General features: G+C 32.3%; 1 protein-coding gene across 3 annotated transcripts in view; it reads left to right on the forward strand.

The window, feature by feature from the left end:
• Positions 1–1,039: 1,039 nt before the first annotated feature.
• The window catches only part of LOC124357429 (dihydrolipoyllysine-residue acetyltransferase component of pyruvate dehydrogenase complex, mitochondrial-like), a 34,297-nt gene continuing 18,258 nt past the window's right edge, over positions 1,040–17,078 (forward strand). For 2 of the 3 annotated variants that reach the window (XM_046809233.1, XM_046809232.1), the window contains exons 1-7: positions 1,040–1,283; positions 4,011–4,192; positions 6,093–6,264; positions 13,068–13,249; positions 13,573–13,735; positions 13,983–14,164; positions 15,760–15,938. In XM_046809233.1, coding sequence (XP_046665189.1) covers positions 1,151–1,283; positions 4,011–4,192; positions 6,093–6,264; positions 13,068–13,249; positions 13,573–13,735; positions 13,983–14,164; positions 15,760–15,938 — 1,193 coding nt within the window. In that variant the 5' untranslated portion in view covers positions 1,040–1,150. The remainder of the gene's footprint in view (positions 1,284–4,010; positions 4,193–6,092; positions 6,265–13,067; positions 13,250–13,572; positions 13,736–13,982; positions 14,165–15,759; positions 15,939–17,078) is intronic. The other variant, XM_046809234.1, reaches the window with a different exon arrangement.

Below are 17,078 nucleotides of genomic sequence, written 5' to 3' on the forward strand. Positions count from 1 at the left end.
TAAAATAATTTAACTCTTGGTACTGAGAAGAATGTAGATTATTGGTATAACAAGCAGAATATATCAGTTAAAAGTTTAAACTAAGACACGCTTTGTGTGAAATATTTTGGTTATAAAAAACCTAAATCTATAGAATACATCTGGGAGGGAGGGAGGTTTCTGGGAGAGTTTCTCGAGTCTGTTATTGGTCCAGTCTTATTTGTACTTTTTATAAATGATACTGTTGTAGAACGCTATCCTCCATCCTCTGATTTGATTTTTTAACTAGAGGGGATGGCCCTTGTAGTATGTCGTAAAAAGGTTTAATCAAATCCTATCTTAAATGATACATTATTCTAAACCCTTTTTCTAAGTGAGAAGCCACAGGCTTCAACTCAAAAGGATCACTGTCTAAAATGGTGACTGGTTACATTTTTAAAATTGTGATTTTGGAAAGGGAACTTGTGTATTGTAAACGCTATGAAATTATGTATTTAAATGTAGAAATGGAAAATTGTATGTCATTCGTTTGTCACCAGAAGTGTCTCCGAAGGATTTTTAGAACTTTATTGTAACCTAAACATTGAAGACGGATCTATTCTTCCCGTATTCGGATACTCAATTGAAGGATATCTTTCCGTATAAAAAATAGCTAAAACATGTTTCTACAAAAAAGTCCCAAACAAAAGTGCGTCTCAATCATCTATACAATGCTTTAAAAAGTATTAGTGGAACTGGAGTAGTAATATTCAAAGTCAAAGTACGTATTATTTTACCATGTTAAGTTAGGCAACTGCTTAAAAAAAGAAAAAATCTTTGCAATGCTTCCATTTTATAACTAACTTCCAAATTAAGTATAATATGACTGTATAATTTCTTTTAGGCTCTTTCAAGATTTGAAAACGCATTTTTTACTAGTATTACAGTATGCTGTAAAATATTTACTTTGGGCGTAAAATGAAATATAGTTAGCACTGCAGAATAAATAGAGACAGCTGGTTCAAACTCCTATTGTAGGCAAGCAGACGACGTAAATATCGAAGGTTAGGTTATTTTATTTTTTGAAGTTTGTTCGCTAGTGGACATGGGTCGGGCAGTGTGACGTTTGCTATCGTTGATTCTGTCTCGTTTTGACTTTGTCCGGCCTTGAGGTTACTGGTTAAGTGAAGGCATGGCAGCTGCTGTAAGAAATAGAATTAGTTTTATTAGTCAAAATTACATAAAATCGTTTATAACTAATTCGGCCAAACCACATCTTCATAAACGTCGTCTTACATGGTTTCACACTTCTTCTGTTTTCAATGGTAAGAGCATTTGCTATAGGTTAAGTTGCTATCTGTAAGAAAACTTCTATGTTCAACATTTTTTTAAATACTGCATATTTAAAAAAATGGAACCAGGGTATAATTATAGTAACACATTTGCAATGTTAGTTAAGGCTCAGTCTTCAATTTATTAATCATTAAGCTTTGTCTAACCAATGGAAAACTTTAAAATATATTATCTTTGAACAGAGGTATTATGAGGTGTAAACTTCTCCAGTATGTAGATAAACTAATGACAATTAGTTAGGCAGTCTTGATATCCCTAAATAAATAGAAGAACAATACTCTACTTCGGAGACGAAACAAACTAGATTATGACACACATAAGGTTTTATTTCTTTATAAAGGGCGGACCTTTACAATGTAGTATGCTACAGACTGATTATCAAACAAGGAAAATTCTGAGCAATTACTGGGTCAACTTTATTTTCTTTAAAATTTTAGAATTAGGTTACGATAAGCGGGCCCGGTTTTTTATATTGAAATTGGCAATTGATATTACTAATAATAACTATTGATATAATCAATCTAGATACTAATTAATTATTTTCAACAATTAACTTAAATAATCTATATCAATAGCTGTAAACACTTTCAAATAATGCACGTAATATTACAATTTTACTTAAGTAATACTTGATTATTAAAAATGGCAGTCAATTTTAGAAAACTACATGACATTGCTTTAAAAGATGATAAGACATGTTTTTCGTGACTTCAACATGTAGGACTGGTACCGAAAAACCTATTATGTATTTTAGGAAAGAGACAAATGTAAATATGAGAGGAGCAAATATGGTGGTCGTCTTTAGATACAAAAAAGAAAGTAATGGTGGACATAATTTTAGTAAAAATGTGCTGAAGAATAGTTTCTTTGAAGGATCAATGTTTGGACTGCCCAACATTGTGAGTTTGATGTACTTCTTTTCCAGAAATTAGACAAACTATGACTTTTTAATTCTTGAATGTAGTTAGGATTTATACAGCCAATCAAGAAGTATGATAGCTGACTGGCTGTTGTTTTGCAGGGAGGTTTGTTTTGTGTAGATTGATGAACAGTTTAATAGGATAAAAAAGCTTGGAGGTAATTAAAAAGTCATTTAAAACAATATACAATCCTAACATTATAAATTCGAAATTTAAGTTAGTTTGTTACGTTTTCACGCTAACACTATTCAACCTGTTGTACTGAAATTGTACATGGACATTCCTAAGGTCCCTAGGATGAACATAGGTCTATTCTTATTTCGTAAATCCTTTTGGCCTACGCCCCACTGGTCTTTAAAGTAACGAAATATCCCATCTTGGTAATTTCTGTATTATTAATTGAATGAGCCTGTTAAATATAATGAGCTGTTTATTATTTTCAATTTGTTTATGTTTATAAAGATTAAAGTTTTTAATAAATAATCATAATTTTAACACCGTTTTATATTTCAGCGATTAGGTAAGTACTAATCTACCTAAAACATAAGAAGGTCAGACTTTAACTGCGAAGACTCCCTTCAAAGCAGTCAGCAAGAACTATGCTAGATGAAAGTTCATTGGACTGTTCTTTTGAACTAATGTACCAATTCCAGTTCTAAAATTTCCAAAATATTTAAAAAGTTTATTATTATAAATTTAAAGACTGATATAACTAAAACCCGTCTTAGTTTTCATTTTACAGAAGTAGGCTTCTCTTATCTCTGTTATATATTTTCTTGATTGGAAAACAAACAAAATAAACAATGGAACAAAACATACAAAATCGAAGTAAATTACAATGGCCACAATTATAAACTTTTTGACGTATTTTCTTGATTGTGAAAACAAAGCGTCGGAAATATAGTTCACTCCAACCAGCAGTGGTTATAAACGGGCAACGCCTTTTAAATTGCATGCTAGCAGTGCTTATATAAGAGGAAATATAATTTACTCAAACCAGAAGTGCTCATACAGGTGCAAAACTTGTGAAATTGTGTGTGAAGCAGCGGGTAACTACTAGTATGTCATATTTCAGATGAAAAATATTCTTTTAAGTCATTATTAAGAGTGGTATATATGTTATATTGTTTACTACAGTGATTTAGCTAACATTGTAATGCCTACAGCTTTTAATGTGAATTGATTGCAGCTGTGTTGGGAGACGATAAAAAGAGATCAAAGTAACAAATGTAAAAATTACCTTATTTAAAATGAAATTTTTCAGTTAGCGTTTGTAGGAGGGTGTTTTCTCTCGTATCCTCAATGGACAAAAGACACCAATAATGCTTAAAGGCTAATGGTACAGCCAATTAAAAGTATTTTACCTGTCAAATACAGTTCCGGATTATAATCTCAAGAATTCTCTAAATATATTTACTCAAAGAATTATTGAGAAAGGTTGGGTTCACAAACAAGTACCTTTGGTGCTATATAACATTATAGAATAATTTAATTAAATAATTGATTGTTTTTAATGCTTCAAAAATATTTTACATTTTTATTTTTATTTTTAGAAGTCACCCTGGACTTCCTGTCTCTAAGATAGGGGTTTGTCAGCTAAAATCTCAAATTTTTTCAGCATTACCATACAGCAACCCTATCCAGTGATGATTCAGTTCCATGTAGTCTATATTACAATATATATAAAAGATAATACAAAATTCATTTATTTGTTTAGTAATTAATGATCAAATTGTATACTATTAAATGAAGTCCATTTAACCGTAATATGTTTTACAGTGGTCGGACAGGAAGTGAAAATGCCTTCTCTCTCTCCAACAATGACAGAAGGGAAAATTGTCAAATGGCTAAAAAAAGAAGGTGATGCTCTAGCTCCTGGTGATGTTCTGTGCGAGATACAAACTGACAAAGCTGTCATGTCATTTGAGACAGAAGAAGAAGGCATCCTAGCAAAAATATTGGTATTTCATTTTGTTTAAGGTGTTTCTATAGCTTATTAATTTAGAAATGAGTTAGTTAAGTGTAGTGTACATACATATTGTTTTGTGAAACAAAGAAAAGTTATGACGTTTCTATGAATGGAAGACCAGTATAAAACTTCTAGATTTAATCAAGCACATCGGCCACCAATCACATACAGTTATTTTAACACATTTAAAAGTGTTATTTATATTTCTTAAAAAGGATTTAAACAGCCAAAGGAATAGGTTTTAAAAATATCAGCAAAATAATAAAAAAGAGTCCAATTTAAATATCAATAGTGTATAAAATATATTATTTATTAATAAAAACCATTAATACACTGTCTTATCGACTTCTTAGAACACTATATATAACATATAAGTACTCACATTTAAAATATAGTGTCAAATATTTTGTTATTTATTTATTTTTTGCACTGTTTTTCTTAATATACCGCATGCTGTCAGATCAATTTTTTAAAATAATAGTACCATTAGTTTTTTTAATACATTGGATTTTTATAAATTAAACCCCTGATCTTGAAATAAATTCAATATCCTATTTTCTTTTTAACCAAAATAATACAAAGGTTTTCTTCAAAATAAAATCTATTTACTCAGTAAGGTAAATAACCCAAGTACCTTAAGTTACATTGAAAGCAATTATTATTTATAAGAAAGTAATAGCAAAACTAAGGAATGATGTCAGGGCACTGGTAATTTCGTTATGAATTTTTGTACATATCTATGAATTATACTGTCATAATAGACATGACTAATACTAAATTATTTAACTTAAAAGAGTGAAATGTAATTTGAATGTATTTACCCAACTTCGTGATTTACGTAATTATGTCTGTGATTTGGTTCCTAAAATCTGATAAGTGAATATTAAGACACATAATAATATTAAAAGCTTTGAAAATTGAAATTTTTAATTGATGAATGTTTATAATATCGCAATAATTCTAACTTCAATTAATAATCAAAACTTGAGGCGACTGGTTACAGACAACAGCTTTACTTAGAAGATGGAAACAAATAAGTTAGTTGAAGGTAAAGCTAAGAAATCAATTGCGGCTGAGAAAACCCTTAATCAAATACAAATGTTGAATTTGAAATTAAAGACATCCGCTTAAAAAATGAAATCGTTACTCATGGTTCAAATTCACACTAATTCCAAAAACTTATTGAAGTTCTTAAGTTCTAAACTATATATTTTTTCTCTGAATTATTAAAATCACTTCCCCATATTTTATATTAAATCGTAATAAAACATTTACTCTTTCTTTTCACGATTAAAATTTAGCTAAGCCAAATGAGTTACTTTCTTGTTTCTCTTTACATTTCTTAAATTAATAAATGGTTCCACATGATTGAAGAGACGAGATCTCTGTTTATACATATCTTACGCAATTAAACTGATCTCGATATGAGATTACTAAGGGGATAAGGAGGGAGATGGGTAGAACACAACCAGGAGAAAGGAACATGTGACAAGAGTGTTTCAACCCCACAAGAGTGTGTTGGGTCCACGCTGCAGACCAAGGCCTGTCCCTCTGCCTGCACTAAATTCACGAGATCTGTTCAGTTATTTCTAAAGAAAACCTAGCACATATTTCCATTAAATAAAGCTTAATTGTAATACTTCCTTTTAATTTCCTACATTCAGTGAATAGGAGCCTAATACCTCCATTATTATGGTTATCAATTATAAATCTGTACAGTCTATTAAAGGAATCTTGTAAATCTTTACCACCCTCTCCAAAATTGTTGTGTAGTATAAATGAATGATTTATAATTATATTATCTACTATGTGGTAGCATTTTAAATGTAAGTTCTTTAAAAAAAGTTGATTTAATATCAATAAAGCACTAATGAAAATTTCTCCACTCTAAGGTACCTGAGAATTCGCCAGATATAAAAGTGGGTACTCTGATAGCATTGACAGTTTCGGATGGAGAAGACTGGAAAACAGTGGAGGCCCCAGGTGGAGGTGGTGGTAGCTCTCCTACATCAGCGTCTGCTGAGGTACAGTCACCCCAACCAACAGCGACCTCGGGAGGTAGTGGTGAGTGAACTGTAACTTCATAGAAACATATAGATATATATTTTAACATATATTTTAAGTTAGTTTAGTTTAGTGATTAGTTTATAGGTTTTGAAATACTAATACTCCATAATGAGCCAAAAATAATCCTTTTGAGAACCAGACGTTATTTTTGTGATGCACAAAATTTTTTCTCCGCCATTCAATTGGTAGGTAATTTAAGAAAACCAGGTTTAAAATGAAATTTTTACCCATTGGAATATACATACACTTTGGTTATAGTATATCACTTTGTTATATGGTCTGCATTTGATGTTATACTGTTCACTTAATTTGCTGTATTTTCACTAGATATCATTGGGATGTTCCTCACTAAGTTTTTAGATGATACTATCAACCAAATTATTTTATTCTCATGAGTGTGGCTAACCTGTTTTTATTTATTTTTACGCTCTATTTAAAGTGTTATCAGCTTGCAGCTCGGCTGTACACTGTGTTGTCTGACAGTTTTATTATACAGGATGAAAAAAAAGTCAGAACCTGACCCCCTCTATTGTGTTCTAAAGTTTATATAAGCATATATCCTTTGGGTAATGGTAGTGGGTAGTGAGTAGTAGTGCAATGAAGAAAATTAAGTTTCATTTGGTGATTTTGAAGATTTTTGTGTGTCCCCCAGAAATGAAGGATTTTGGGAGCAACAACAAAATTTCAAATGTAAATCCCTCCCAAGTGACTCCTCACTTTTAAGAGCATGTAAAAACTTAACCCACCAACTGATGACTAACGGCACAGATGTTCATCAATACCGCTTGTGAACTGATAAAGATGGCACAGCCGTCGGTCAACTTTCCTCTATTATTACGCTAAAACCGTTTAAGCTATTAAGACATAGCATGCACCAGTTGAATCCTCTACTCATAAGTATCAATTCATGTTATATAGTTTATATTCGTAGTCAGCTGATATCGATCCAAATGCTGCGCAGCATGCAACTGACGGACTATGCAGCTGGTGATACACTGGACAGCCTTGACGTTCTTTGTTGCTACTGTTGCTAGGTTTTTATGTAGGCTAGATATTTATAATTGATTGTTATGTTGTGAAATGGGCGATCCCCGTTGTTCAAATTATATACGTGAACTATTGGATGATGAAAATATTATTTCTGATGATGAAAGTGACATATTGGCAAATGAAGTGCATGATGATATTTCTTTGTCAGATTCATTGTCACATAGTCTGGATGATAATAAACCGGTGGAATGTGAGTTGGGTTGTGAAAAAAGATCATGACAGTGAACACAATTCATCATTATCTGATATTCCTCTTGCCCAATGAATTCATGAAACACCAAAATGGACACATGTAATGCTAAAAAAGTTGTAAATACTTTACATTTTGATCAAAAAACTTTTTTGTGTTGTAAATAAGCGTATATATGTTATAATATTTTTGTTCACTATAAAACTCTGTATATTTTGTACATTTACAGTATCTTACTCTCAAGTTGTATGAAATTTACATTGAGTGAAACTTAGAAAACAAAACATTTACAATACAAATTTTTCAATTTATGTGCAAATAAAAAAACAATACTCTAGTAAGTGCATATTTATATTATTTTAGATTTTTCTCTGGTTTCTAAAAAAATTATATATAACACTTATTACTTAGCATATAGCATATATCTTTTTTAAATATCCGATAAATATACTGCATAAAGACAAAAACCAGTGTATCATTCTGGGAGTTTCTTATTATTAGTCGGAGAGTTAAAGAATGGTGAAAACCTGAGATCGCTATCTCCTTCCCATACAAAATAATAGATCGTCAAAATTTTAATTAAGTCTTTACACTTACATTTTGTTGTAGTTGTAAAGTTACTGCCTGCGTGGAAACAGTTTTATTGGTTGTATGTGTAGGCCTATAAAAACAAAAGATTTATAAAAATAAAATCCACTGCACAGTTAGACAGGTGAATAATTTACCTATGTAAATGATATAAAAAACCTTTTAAAATGAGTTTGTTTGTGAAAATATGGGAGTGGAATTGTTTCTCCTGAATTATAGAACTCAGGTGACAAAGATAGTTAATAGAACTTTTTTAAAATTAAATCATCAAATTCAAATTTTATATTGGATTTATAAATTGGACTTGATGCATTGAAATAATACATTTAATACATTTTAACACGTTCGCTACCACCATGTTAAGAAAAGTCGTATACCCATTGACCAGCCGGCTCAAATATGAGCCGCACGGTTTCTACCCGTGCACCGGCGTCCCAAATATGCGCCGCTCGGGGTACCTCAAATAGACTGACGTCCCATATTATATTTCAAATAGACTGGCCGCTGTTTGCATGCCACTATTATTGCCTTGAAAAATCACTGGTCTATTTTAGAGGCTTGATACTTTTGTATTGGTCTATGAGGATGTCTGGCTCACATGTGAGACGCTTGGTCTCTGGATATCTTAAAAATTACGTCCCGCACAGTTGGTAAACTTGTTCATTGCAGCCTACACTGTTCTTGTTGTAAACCTCACACCACGGGCTTCTTTCTTCTGAACTACGGTTAAGGTTAAGTTTTGTTAGTGTTTAGAAACTATTGCAGACAAAATGGAACGAAATAAGAAACTTAAGCTTGTGTGTACTGACAGTGAAATAGATCGTGAGCTCAGTAATAGTGATTGTGCATCTGACTCAAGTTATTTTCATCAGATGGACAGAGTGAGTACGTTCCGAGCTCTAATAGTAGTGATGATAGTAGTGTAGTAGGACAAAATTGTAAATAACTCCAACATTGTCACTGATGAAACTGAACAGTCTCAAAATAGTTTGACAGAAGAATGTAACGTGCAGTTCGTAACAAATGAAGTTCACAATGCCTACGTTAGTTCAGTTGGTTGTTGAACCAACACAAACAAATTTCCAATAGTTCAAGAGTTTACAGGTGAAAAAGAAATACACTTACAAACAAGAGATCCCGTTGAAGTTTTTGGTACTATTTTTGACAATGTTCTCCTAGAAAAAATAGTTACTTGGACAAATAAAAGAGCATCAATCATTCGAGGAAATCCTCTTCCTAAACATGCATCATTGAACGTTTGGGAGGATGTCAATATCGAAGAACTTAAAAGGTTTTTGGGTTTGTGCATGTTGATGGGTAATGTAAACTTACCGTCAATAAAGCACTATTGGTCCAAACATAGCCTATACGAACATCCTACTTTTGGGTGGACAATGTCCCGTAACCGTTTTGAGTGCATTTTAAGATGCTTACGGTTTTATGATCCAGACACAGACAACACAAACAACAGAATGCATAAAATTGAAAACGTAGTAAACCATATTTTAGCAAACTGTGCTAGAGTTTACAGCCCTGGTAAGTCGCTTTCATTGGATGAAGCTATGGTCCTCTTTAGAGGAAGACTATTCGGCAGTCGTTTCGGCAGTATATAAAAAATAAAGTGACAAAATATGGGATAAAACTTTACGAGCTGACTACATCAGAAAGATACATTATAATTTATCAAGGAAAGGGGACTCTGATGGACACAGATAAAGGCCACTCCTTTGAAGTGGTCAAAAAGTTAATGAAGGACCACATTGGCAAAGGCCACATGCTTTTCCTTGACAACTTTTATAATAGCGTTGAGTTAGCGGAGTATCTCATGAATAACAAGACTAACATGAGTGGTACTTTGAAGTCAACTATAGCTGGTAATCCGGAGGTTGTGGTTCAAACAAAGTTGAGAAAAGGGGAGTCTATAAGTCACCAAAAGGGAGATGTTACAGTTATGAAGTGGCGTGACAAGAGAAATTTGTTAACCATTACCATCGAGTTGGTAACAAACAATGAAGCCTAGCATGGTTGTCCGCTACAATAAAGGCATGAGTGGGATTGATCGCAGTGATCAAATGATCTCGTATTATTCCACTCCCAGAAAGTCTCTGCGATGGTACATCAAAATTTTTTTCCTCCTGCTAGACGTCTCCCTGTGGAACGGTGTCTACATTTTTTTCTCAAGGCTTGCCACCAAAACAACCTACCTGAATTTCAGGGACATCGTAATAAAAAATTACATTCAGATAGAGCCCATACCAAGGAATCCTCGCTCTAGCCACTCTTCACAGTCTGCCCATACTCCCGTGAAGCTGTAAAAGTGTCTGAGATGCCATGTTTGCAGAGAGAGAAACCAGAAGAGGAAGCAAACATTTTATACCTGCTCCGTCTGCAGAGACTCAAATAACAAAATAACAAACCGTTTGGCCTGTGCATGCCAACTTGTTATAACCAGTGGCACAATAATTAGACTACGAATGTGTGAGCATTTAAATATAATGTAACTTGGTACATTCTGAATATTTGTGTAAATTTAATAACTTATATAAATGTTCACTTATTTTGTAAAATAGTTATGAGATATGGGTTAAGAGTCGTGTATTATGTCTTGTAAAGTAAAAAGAATCCCATTTGTGTTTTTGTACTATGAAATAAAATAAACTTTATTTCTACTTTATTTTCTTATATTCTACTATTCTAAAATTAAAATTCTTGTAGGCCTATAGCCAAATAAGATAAAAATGTATAATAACACATTCAATGAACTTATATTTATATGAATCTTGTTTGAGCTTTTGTACCATGAAATAAAATACTCTCATAATTAGATATGCATGTTTGATTGAAACTTACCCTAAAACCTACAGTAACTGAGCAAATAAATAGTGGCTCATATATGGGACGCTTGGTCTATGTTAAGATTTTGATACTATAGACCGAGCGTCCCACATATGCGCCGCCGTAAAAATTACGCAAATCAGCAATATATCAAATAAGAACAGTACAGACGTACATTTTAGGTTATTTTGTTGAATTTTAGCTCAATTCAACAATATTTTATCCTTGGTCTGTGGTTAGTCTCACACCAATTATTCTCGGTCTGTGTAGAACAACCACATTTTGTAACGTTGGTCTGTCACGGTGACCCGGACGGCGCAAACATGTGCCGCCTGGTAGCGAACGTGTTAATACTCAACAACAATATCTTTTTTGAGAGCTGGGATTAAGTGTAAAAGAGCTACCTTAACAACAGAGATTGAACAGACTCATTTTAATACTGATCCACATCAAGTGTACTGTATAAATACTACTATGTACTGCTAGATTACCTAGATGTGAAACAGGTCTTGGTTGCATGGTGGACAAATGTCGCTTTGCACATGTGCAGCCCACAAACAGTCAATTCATGAGTGATAAATATCAGTGCTTAAAATGGAAACTGCAAGTGCTTCTGTTTTGAAAACTGTAAAAAAACTGATCAAATAATTTACAACGTTTGTAAATATATGGAGAAGCAGTACCCCGGAGTATTATGTTGTAACTGGCGTCAATCTCCCCGTACACCCCTCCAATGCGCAAACCGTCTCACTTCTAAATAATCTATCTATATGTACTATGAAAAGAATTTGATGACTTTTTTATAATGTAGTGTTCTGAACTGTTAATTTTGTCGTAGAACATTGTCACTAACTTTTATGTCAAATAATTTTAAAAAAAGATAAAGAAACACAGTGGTAAATATTTTGATATTTGTTCTTCTGTGTAAGATATTTTTGTATAAATATTTAATTATTTTTCTACAAGTAAACAAAATTATGGTCTATTAAAAGATACTAAATATATACTTCATAATTGTTTAAAAAAAGTGTCTTGCTTTTGATTTACAGATTTGTATATGTACATAAAACTTTTTGAAATAACATGTTTTGTTAATATAAATGTTGTATAATAATATTAAAAAAAATTATTTTGATAAAAGTTTCAAATTTGTTTGCTCTATTATTAATTAAAATAAACGTTATGGTATTTATCAAAACTCTGAAATGTTCACAACAGGTAATAATTGCTGCCACCAGGCCTGTAGAGGCTTAAATAAATACTACCTCAATGATTGAAGATAAAATTTGATATTACCATTTATGTCTTTATACAAAAATTAAAAATAATTTTACTCTATTGAACATATTTCTCATATTTGTAAACTCATTCTGAATAATCAAATTTGAAAACATCTCAGTGATAGAAAGCAGTGTTATTATAAATGACAATTGTTGAAGGAAAGTTATTTTCTGTATTGAGTATTTTAATTAATTCAATGTAATATGTAACTCAATTGAAATATTTTGTTTAAAACATGTTGGTTAATTACTAAATCTATTTAATCTTATTACAATACTTTTTAAATTATGAGTACATTTATCTTGGGTCCAAAGTTATCTTTGCTTTTATCAAAGAGATGTAACATTTAAAAAAAGCAATAATAATATTATTGGTATAATACTATTATCTGAAAAGCAAAAACACCCTTTATCTGTCAAATTATGTGTATTTAAAGCTTTGTCTTCTATATAATTTCTGAACTCCCTTAGTGCCAATATTAACCTTTTGATTTTAAACAGCTGTAAAATCATCCTGAAACTAATCATATAAAAACTGTGATATGTATGATAGTCTGACACAGACACACATGCACTCACATACATGCGTGTGTACATGTGTGAGTGTGTTTCTTATATGTGTACATATTTTGTTGACATAAATGTTATGTAATAATATAGAGAAACATTAATTTAAGCCAAGTTTCAAATTTGATTTCTCTACCACTAATCAAAGTGAACATTACAATTATAGAACAAAACCCTTACATTTTCACCAAGGGTAACGTTTGCTGCAACTAGGCCTGCAGAGGCTTGAATAGGTTACTGTTATATATAATTCAGTGTTACACTGTGTTTATATAAAGAAACTATTTTAGTTCCAGGACAGGAAGTAAAAATGCCATCACTATCCCCAACAATGACAGAAGGAACGATAGTAAACTGGCTCAAGAAGGAAGGAGAAAAAGTGTCCCCTGGTGATGTTCTCTGTGAAATACAAACAGACAAAGCAGTCATGTCCTTCGAGACTGAAGAGGAAGGGGTACTGGCCAAGATATTGGTAAAGCTTTATTTGATCTGTATATTATATAATTTGTTTTATGAAACTTATCACAAAAATAAATATCAGTCATCAGAACTTCACTGACTATTTATTTAAGTCAGGATGTGATAAATCATTAGATTTTATTTAGGAAAAACTACAGAATTTTTCATTTACTTTAGTGGTTTGTTGGAGCGAGTAGGGTATAGTTTTCTATCACTTAGAATATATTGCAAAATCATTTTTGTGTTTTGCCAAAGAATATATTTTTAAGCATGTTGACTTTCCATCACTTTATCACCTATAATAATATACTACAATCAGACTGGTGCATGATACAGGTGCCTTCAGGAACCAAGGATGTGAAGGTTGGAACGCTAATAGCTCTGCTGGTGGGGGAGGGGGAAGACTGGAAGGATGTAGCTGTTCCAGGAGTGGCAGGAGCCCCAGCAGCATCGACTCCCACTCCTGCGGTAGCTCAACCTGCATTCTCTGGTGGCAGTGGTGAGTCATCGGTGTTGCTAATTTAATTTATTCAATAATGTGAAGGCACGCTATTATGATTAAACAAACTGACTTGCCAATAAATTAAATCAAACATTAGAACAATGCAACAAATCCTAGGAAAAAAATTCTTAGTGATATGTGTAGACATAGTAAATTTGAGATATAATGCATATTTTAGGTTTTGGTAAAATTTTAGTCTATTTTAAAAGTATGATAATATAAAAGCAATGCAATTTTTGTTTAGTTCCTGGCCAGGAGGTGAAGATGCCATCTCTGTCCCCTACCATGACTGAGGGAACGATAGTCTCCTGGACTAAGAATGAAGGGGACAAGATCGCCCCAGGGGATGTTCTTTGTGAGATACAAACTGACAAAGCTGTAATGTCTTTTGAAACAGAGGAAGAAGGTGTCTTGGCAAAGATATTGGTAACGTAAACCATATGTTTATGAGTTTGTTAAGAATACTCCTTGATAGCCTCTGTGTAACTCCTTGCATGTTTCTTACACACAATTTTGTAAATACAGTAGATCGTAATTAGTTGTAATTGTATTGTAATTCATTTTTAAATAAGCCTGTTTTATAATGAATTAGTGGTTATTAATTTGTAATACATAACATATAATTAAAAGTATGAGGAAATAAAAAAAAGTATATAATCTTTCTTTTATCTGTTGAAAACAGTAGTGACCTGATGTTTCATGATTGCATCTATCTTATGATTTTTTATGCGTACTGCTATTTGTGACTTAAAATCCAACCTATAGAATATTCTGGGATGGTACATTGCAAATAGCCTGGAACATAAGGCCGTACACTATTGAAATTGAAAATTGAATATTGTCATAGACAATTTATATACACATTTTTGTGATTGCATGTACAATAATCTTGTAATATTATTGAGATACTAGTACATTTGAATGAAATATTGTTTACCTGATCGAATACAGTTATTTCATTCTATTCCATTGCATTACTCTGCATGTTGCGCCACATGATCTGGTGCAGGTTAATGGTAGTGAAGTGTCACTCTGGACGGCAAACTTGGCTATCTGTGGCATCAACGCTAAAATTTTCATATTTATTTAATAGTTACAGACCAAACCTTACCGTTTTAAAGGTAAATTTGGTTGCAAAGAACTAGTAGCTCATTTTTCATTACTGTTAATTTTAGGATTTAGTTTTCTCTACACATTCTCTAATAAAAGAGGGTATAAACACTCCCTCTGTGTTTACCTGCAGCAATCACTTCAACTTGAAGCAAAGCATTTCAACAGTTTTCAGATGTGAACTAATATGTAAACAGATATTGTTAGTTGCAGTAAACATTCCATAAACAGTGTTTTATGTAAGTAGCCCAGAAGTATCTCATCTTTGGCAGGATACTTGCAGAAGTGAACTAATGAGGGAACATCAAACTCTTTTATACTGTAAGATATGTACTTTATGTACTTAGGGCATATATTTTCTATTAAGTATATGCTATTATTTTCTTATTTATAATAAACTTCAAAGGAAAACAGTTTTTAAAATGTGAATTATGAGTTTTATAAGTTATTCTTATAGAACATTACTTTTTATGAACTTGATTTTGCTGCAGTATTGTTTACATTCTGCAGAAAAAGTGTTTGGGGAAGAAAAGCTTGGGGTAATTCTAGATATAGTTGTAGTATTAGAATAAATTATTATTAAAATGATTTGTCCTGTCTTATTTGCCTTACTAGGACTAGTAGGTAAGGTAAACATGTACTCTGTGCAGTTTGTGTTCAGTCTGATCAATTCAAGATTCAACAGTAAAAGTGTGTAGTCATTGTCCAAGATGGAGTCATTAAGCTATTTTAAGTGTATGTGTGATCACAAGGTGATATAATCCAATAAACAGCTTTAATATTCAGTTTTAAATAGGTATGTTGACACCTTGAGCTAGTGGCATGACCAGCTTGTAGCAGTGAGATTTAGAGTTTTTGAATACTTCAGTTTTATCTTGTAAATGATTACTGTATTGGGTGTGTCTTGACAGGTGCCTTCAGGAACCAAAGATGTGAAGGTTGGATCACTGATTGCCCTAATTGTAGGAGAGGGAGAGGACTGGAAGGATGTGGCTATACCAGTGGCTGGAGCAGCCCCTGCACCAACCCCAGCAGCTGCCACCCCTCCATCAGTTACAACTAAGACTGCTGCACCCAGCCATGAACCTCAGTAAGCCTGAAGTTTTACATTTACATTTATTCAGCATCTATCTGGGTTGTGTAAATACGTCTGGGGAGCTGAGGGGGAGATGAAAAGGAATCATTTCCTCCAAAAAAGAAAAAAAATGTATAATAAAATTTGTAATAAAAAAATTGGCTTATAATAAGAGATTTTTCCAATAAATATAGAAACTTATCCAATATGGCGGTGGTAATGCCATGCCCTTATGATGCCTAACAGCCACCAGTTCAGTTGTGGGTACTGTGCCAATTGTATTTAATTTAATAGAAATAAAATTGATTGTGCAACAACTCAACATTAAGTTTTTGCGAAGTCCGGGAAAAACTCAAGAAAATATATGTTGTGCTGTTTATGGTGATAATGCTCTAAAGACAACATCTGATTTTATGTGAATCAAACGTTTTTAAAATGGCTAAACAGATGCTGAGGCTGTTGCAAGGCAGGGATAGCTTTTAACCTCTTTTGTTAATGTAAACATTGATCATGTGAGGTTGTTTATTCTTATAAATCGCCAAAATACTGTGTAAATATTGCTAATGAACTAATTTTTTTGTCTTTAGTACACACAATCGTAACGGAATATTTGTGTTTAAAGAAATTTGGTGCTAAACTCATGCCAACGTTGGTGACACCAAATCTAAAGCATGTGGAAGGTAAAATCTGTTCAGATGAAGCATTCAATTGAAAACAATGATGTATTCTTAAATAAATAGGTTAATTACTGGAGATGAATTAGTGTTTTACAAGTATGACCTTGAACTAAAATTATTACTAAGCAAAGAATGGAAAGGAAAAATTGAGGCTCAAACAAACAAATTAAAAAAAGTATATCATCTTCTTTATTTGCTAAATTTTGCCCTCCCCTTAAAAAAATCTTTTCTTCTCCCGAAATGCAAAATGTTGATGAGGGAGGAAATGGAAACAATAAAGTAAGAAAAAAAAACTAAAATATCTAACTACTAAGTATTTCTAGGTATACTTTAAGCAATAAAAAAAGATGAGAGAAGTTTATATCAACTATTGGAGACTATTCCCTAGAAAGGGAATATAATTGATGTAGCTAACCAACATTTTGTAAAAACTTGGATGGTCTCAGTTTTCATATAGTTTTAGTGACTCTTTCCATTA

This window comes from Homalodisca vitripennis, chromosome 3, assembly GCF_021130785.1.
Source record: "Homalodisca vitripennis isolate AUS2020 chromosome 3, UT_GWSS_2.1, whole genome shotgun sequence".
Taxonomy (NCBI): domain Eukaryota; kingdom Metazoa; phylum Arthropoda; class Insecta; order Hemiptera; family Cicadellidae; genus Homalodisca; species Homalodisca vitripennis.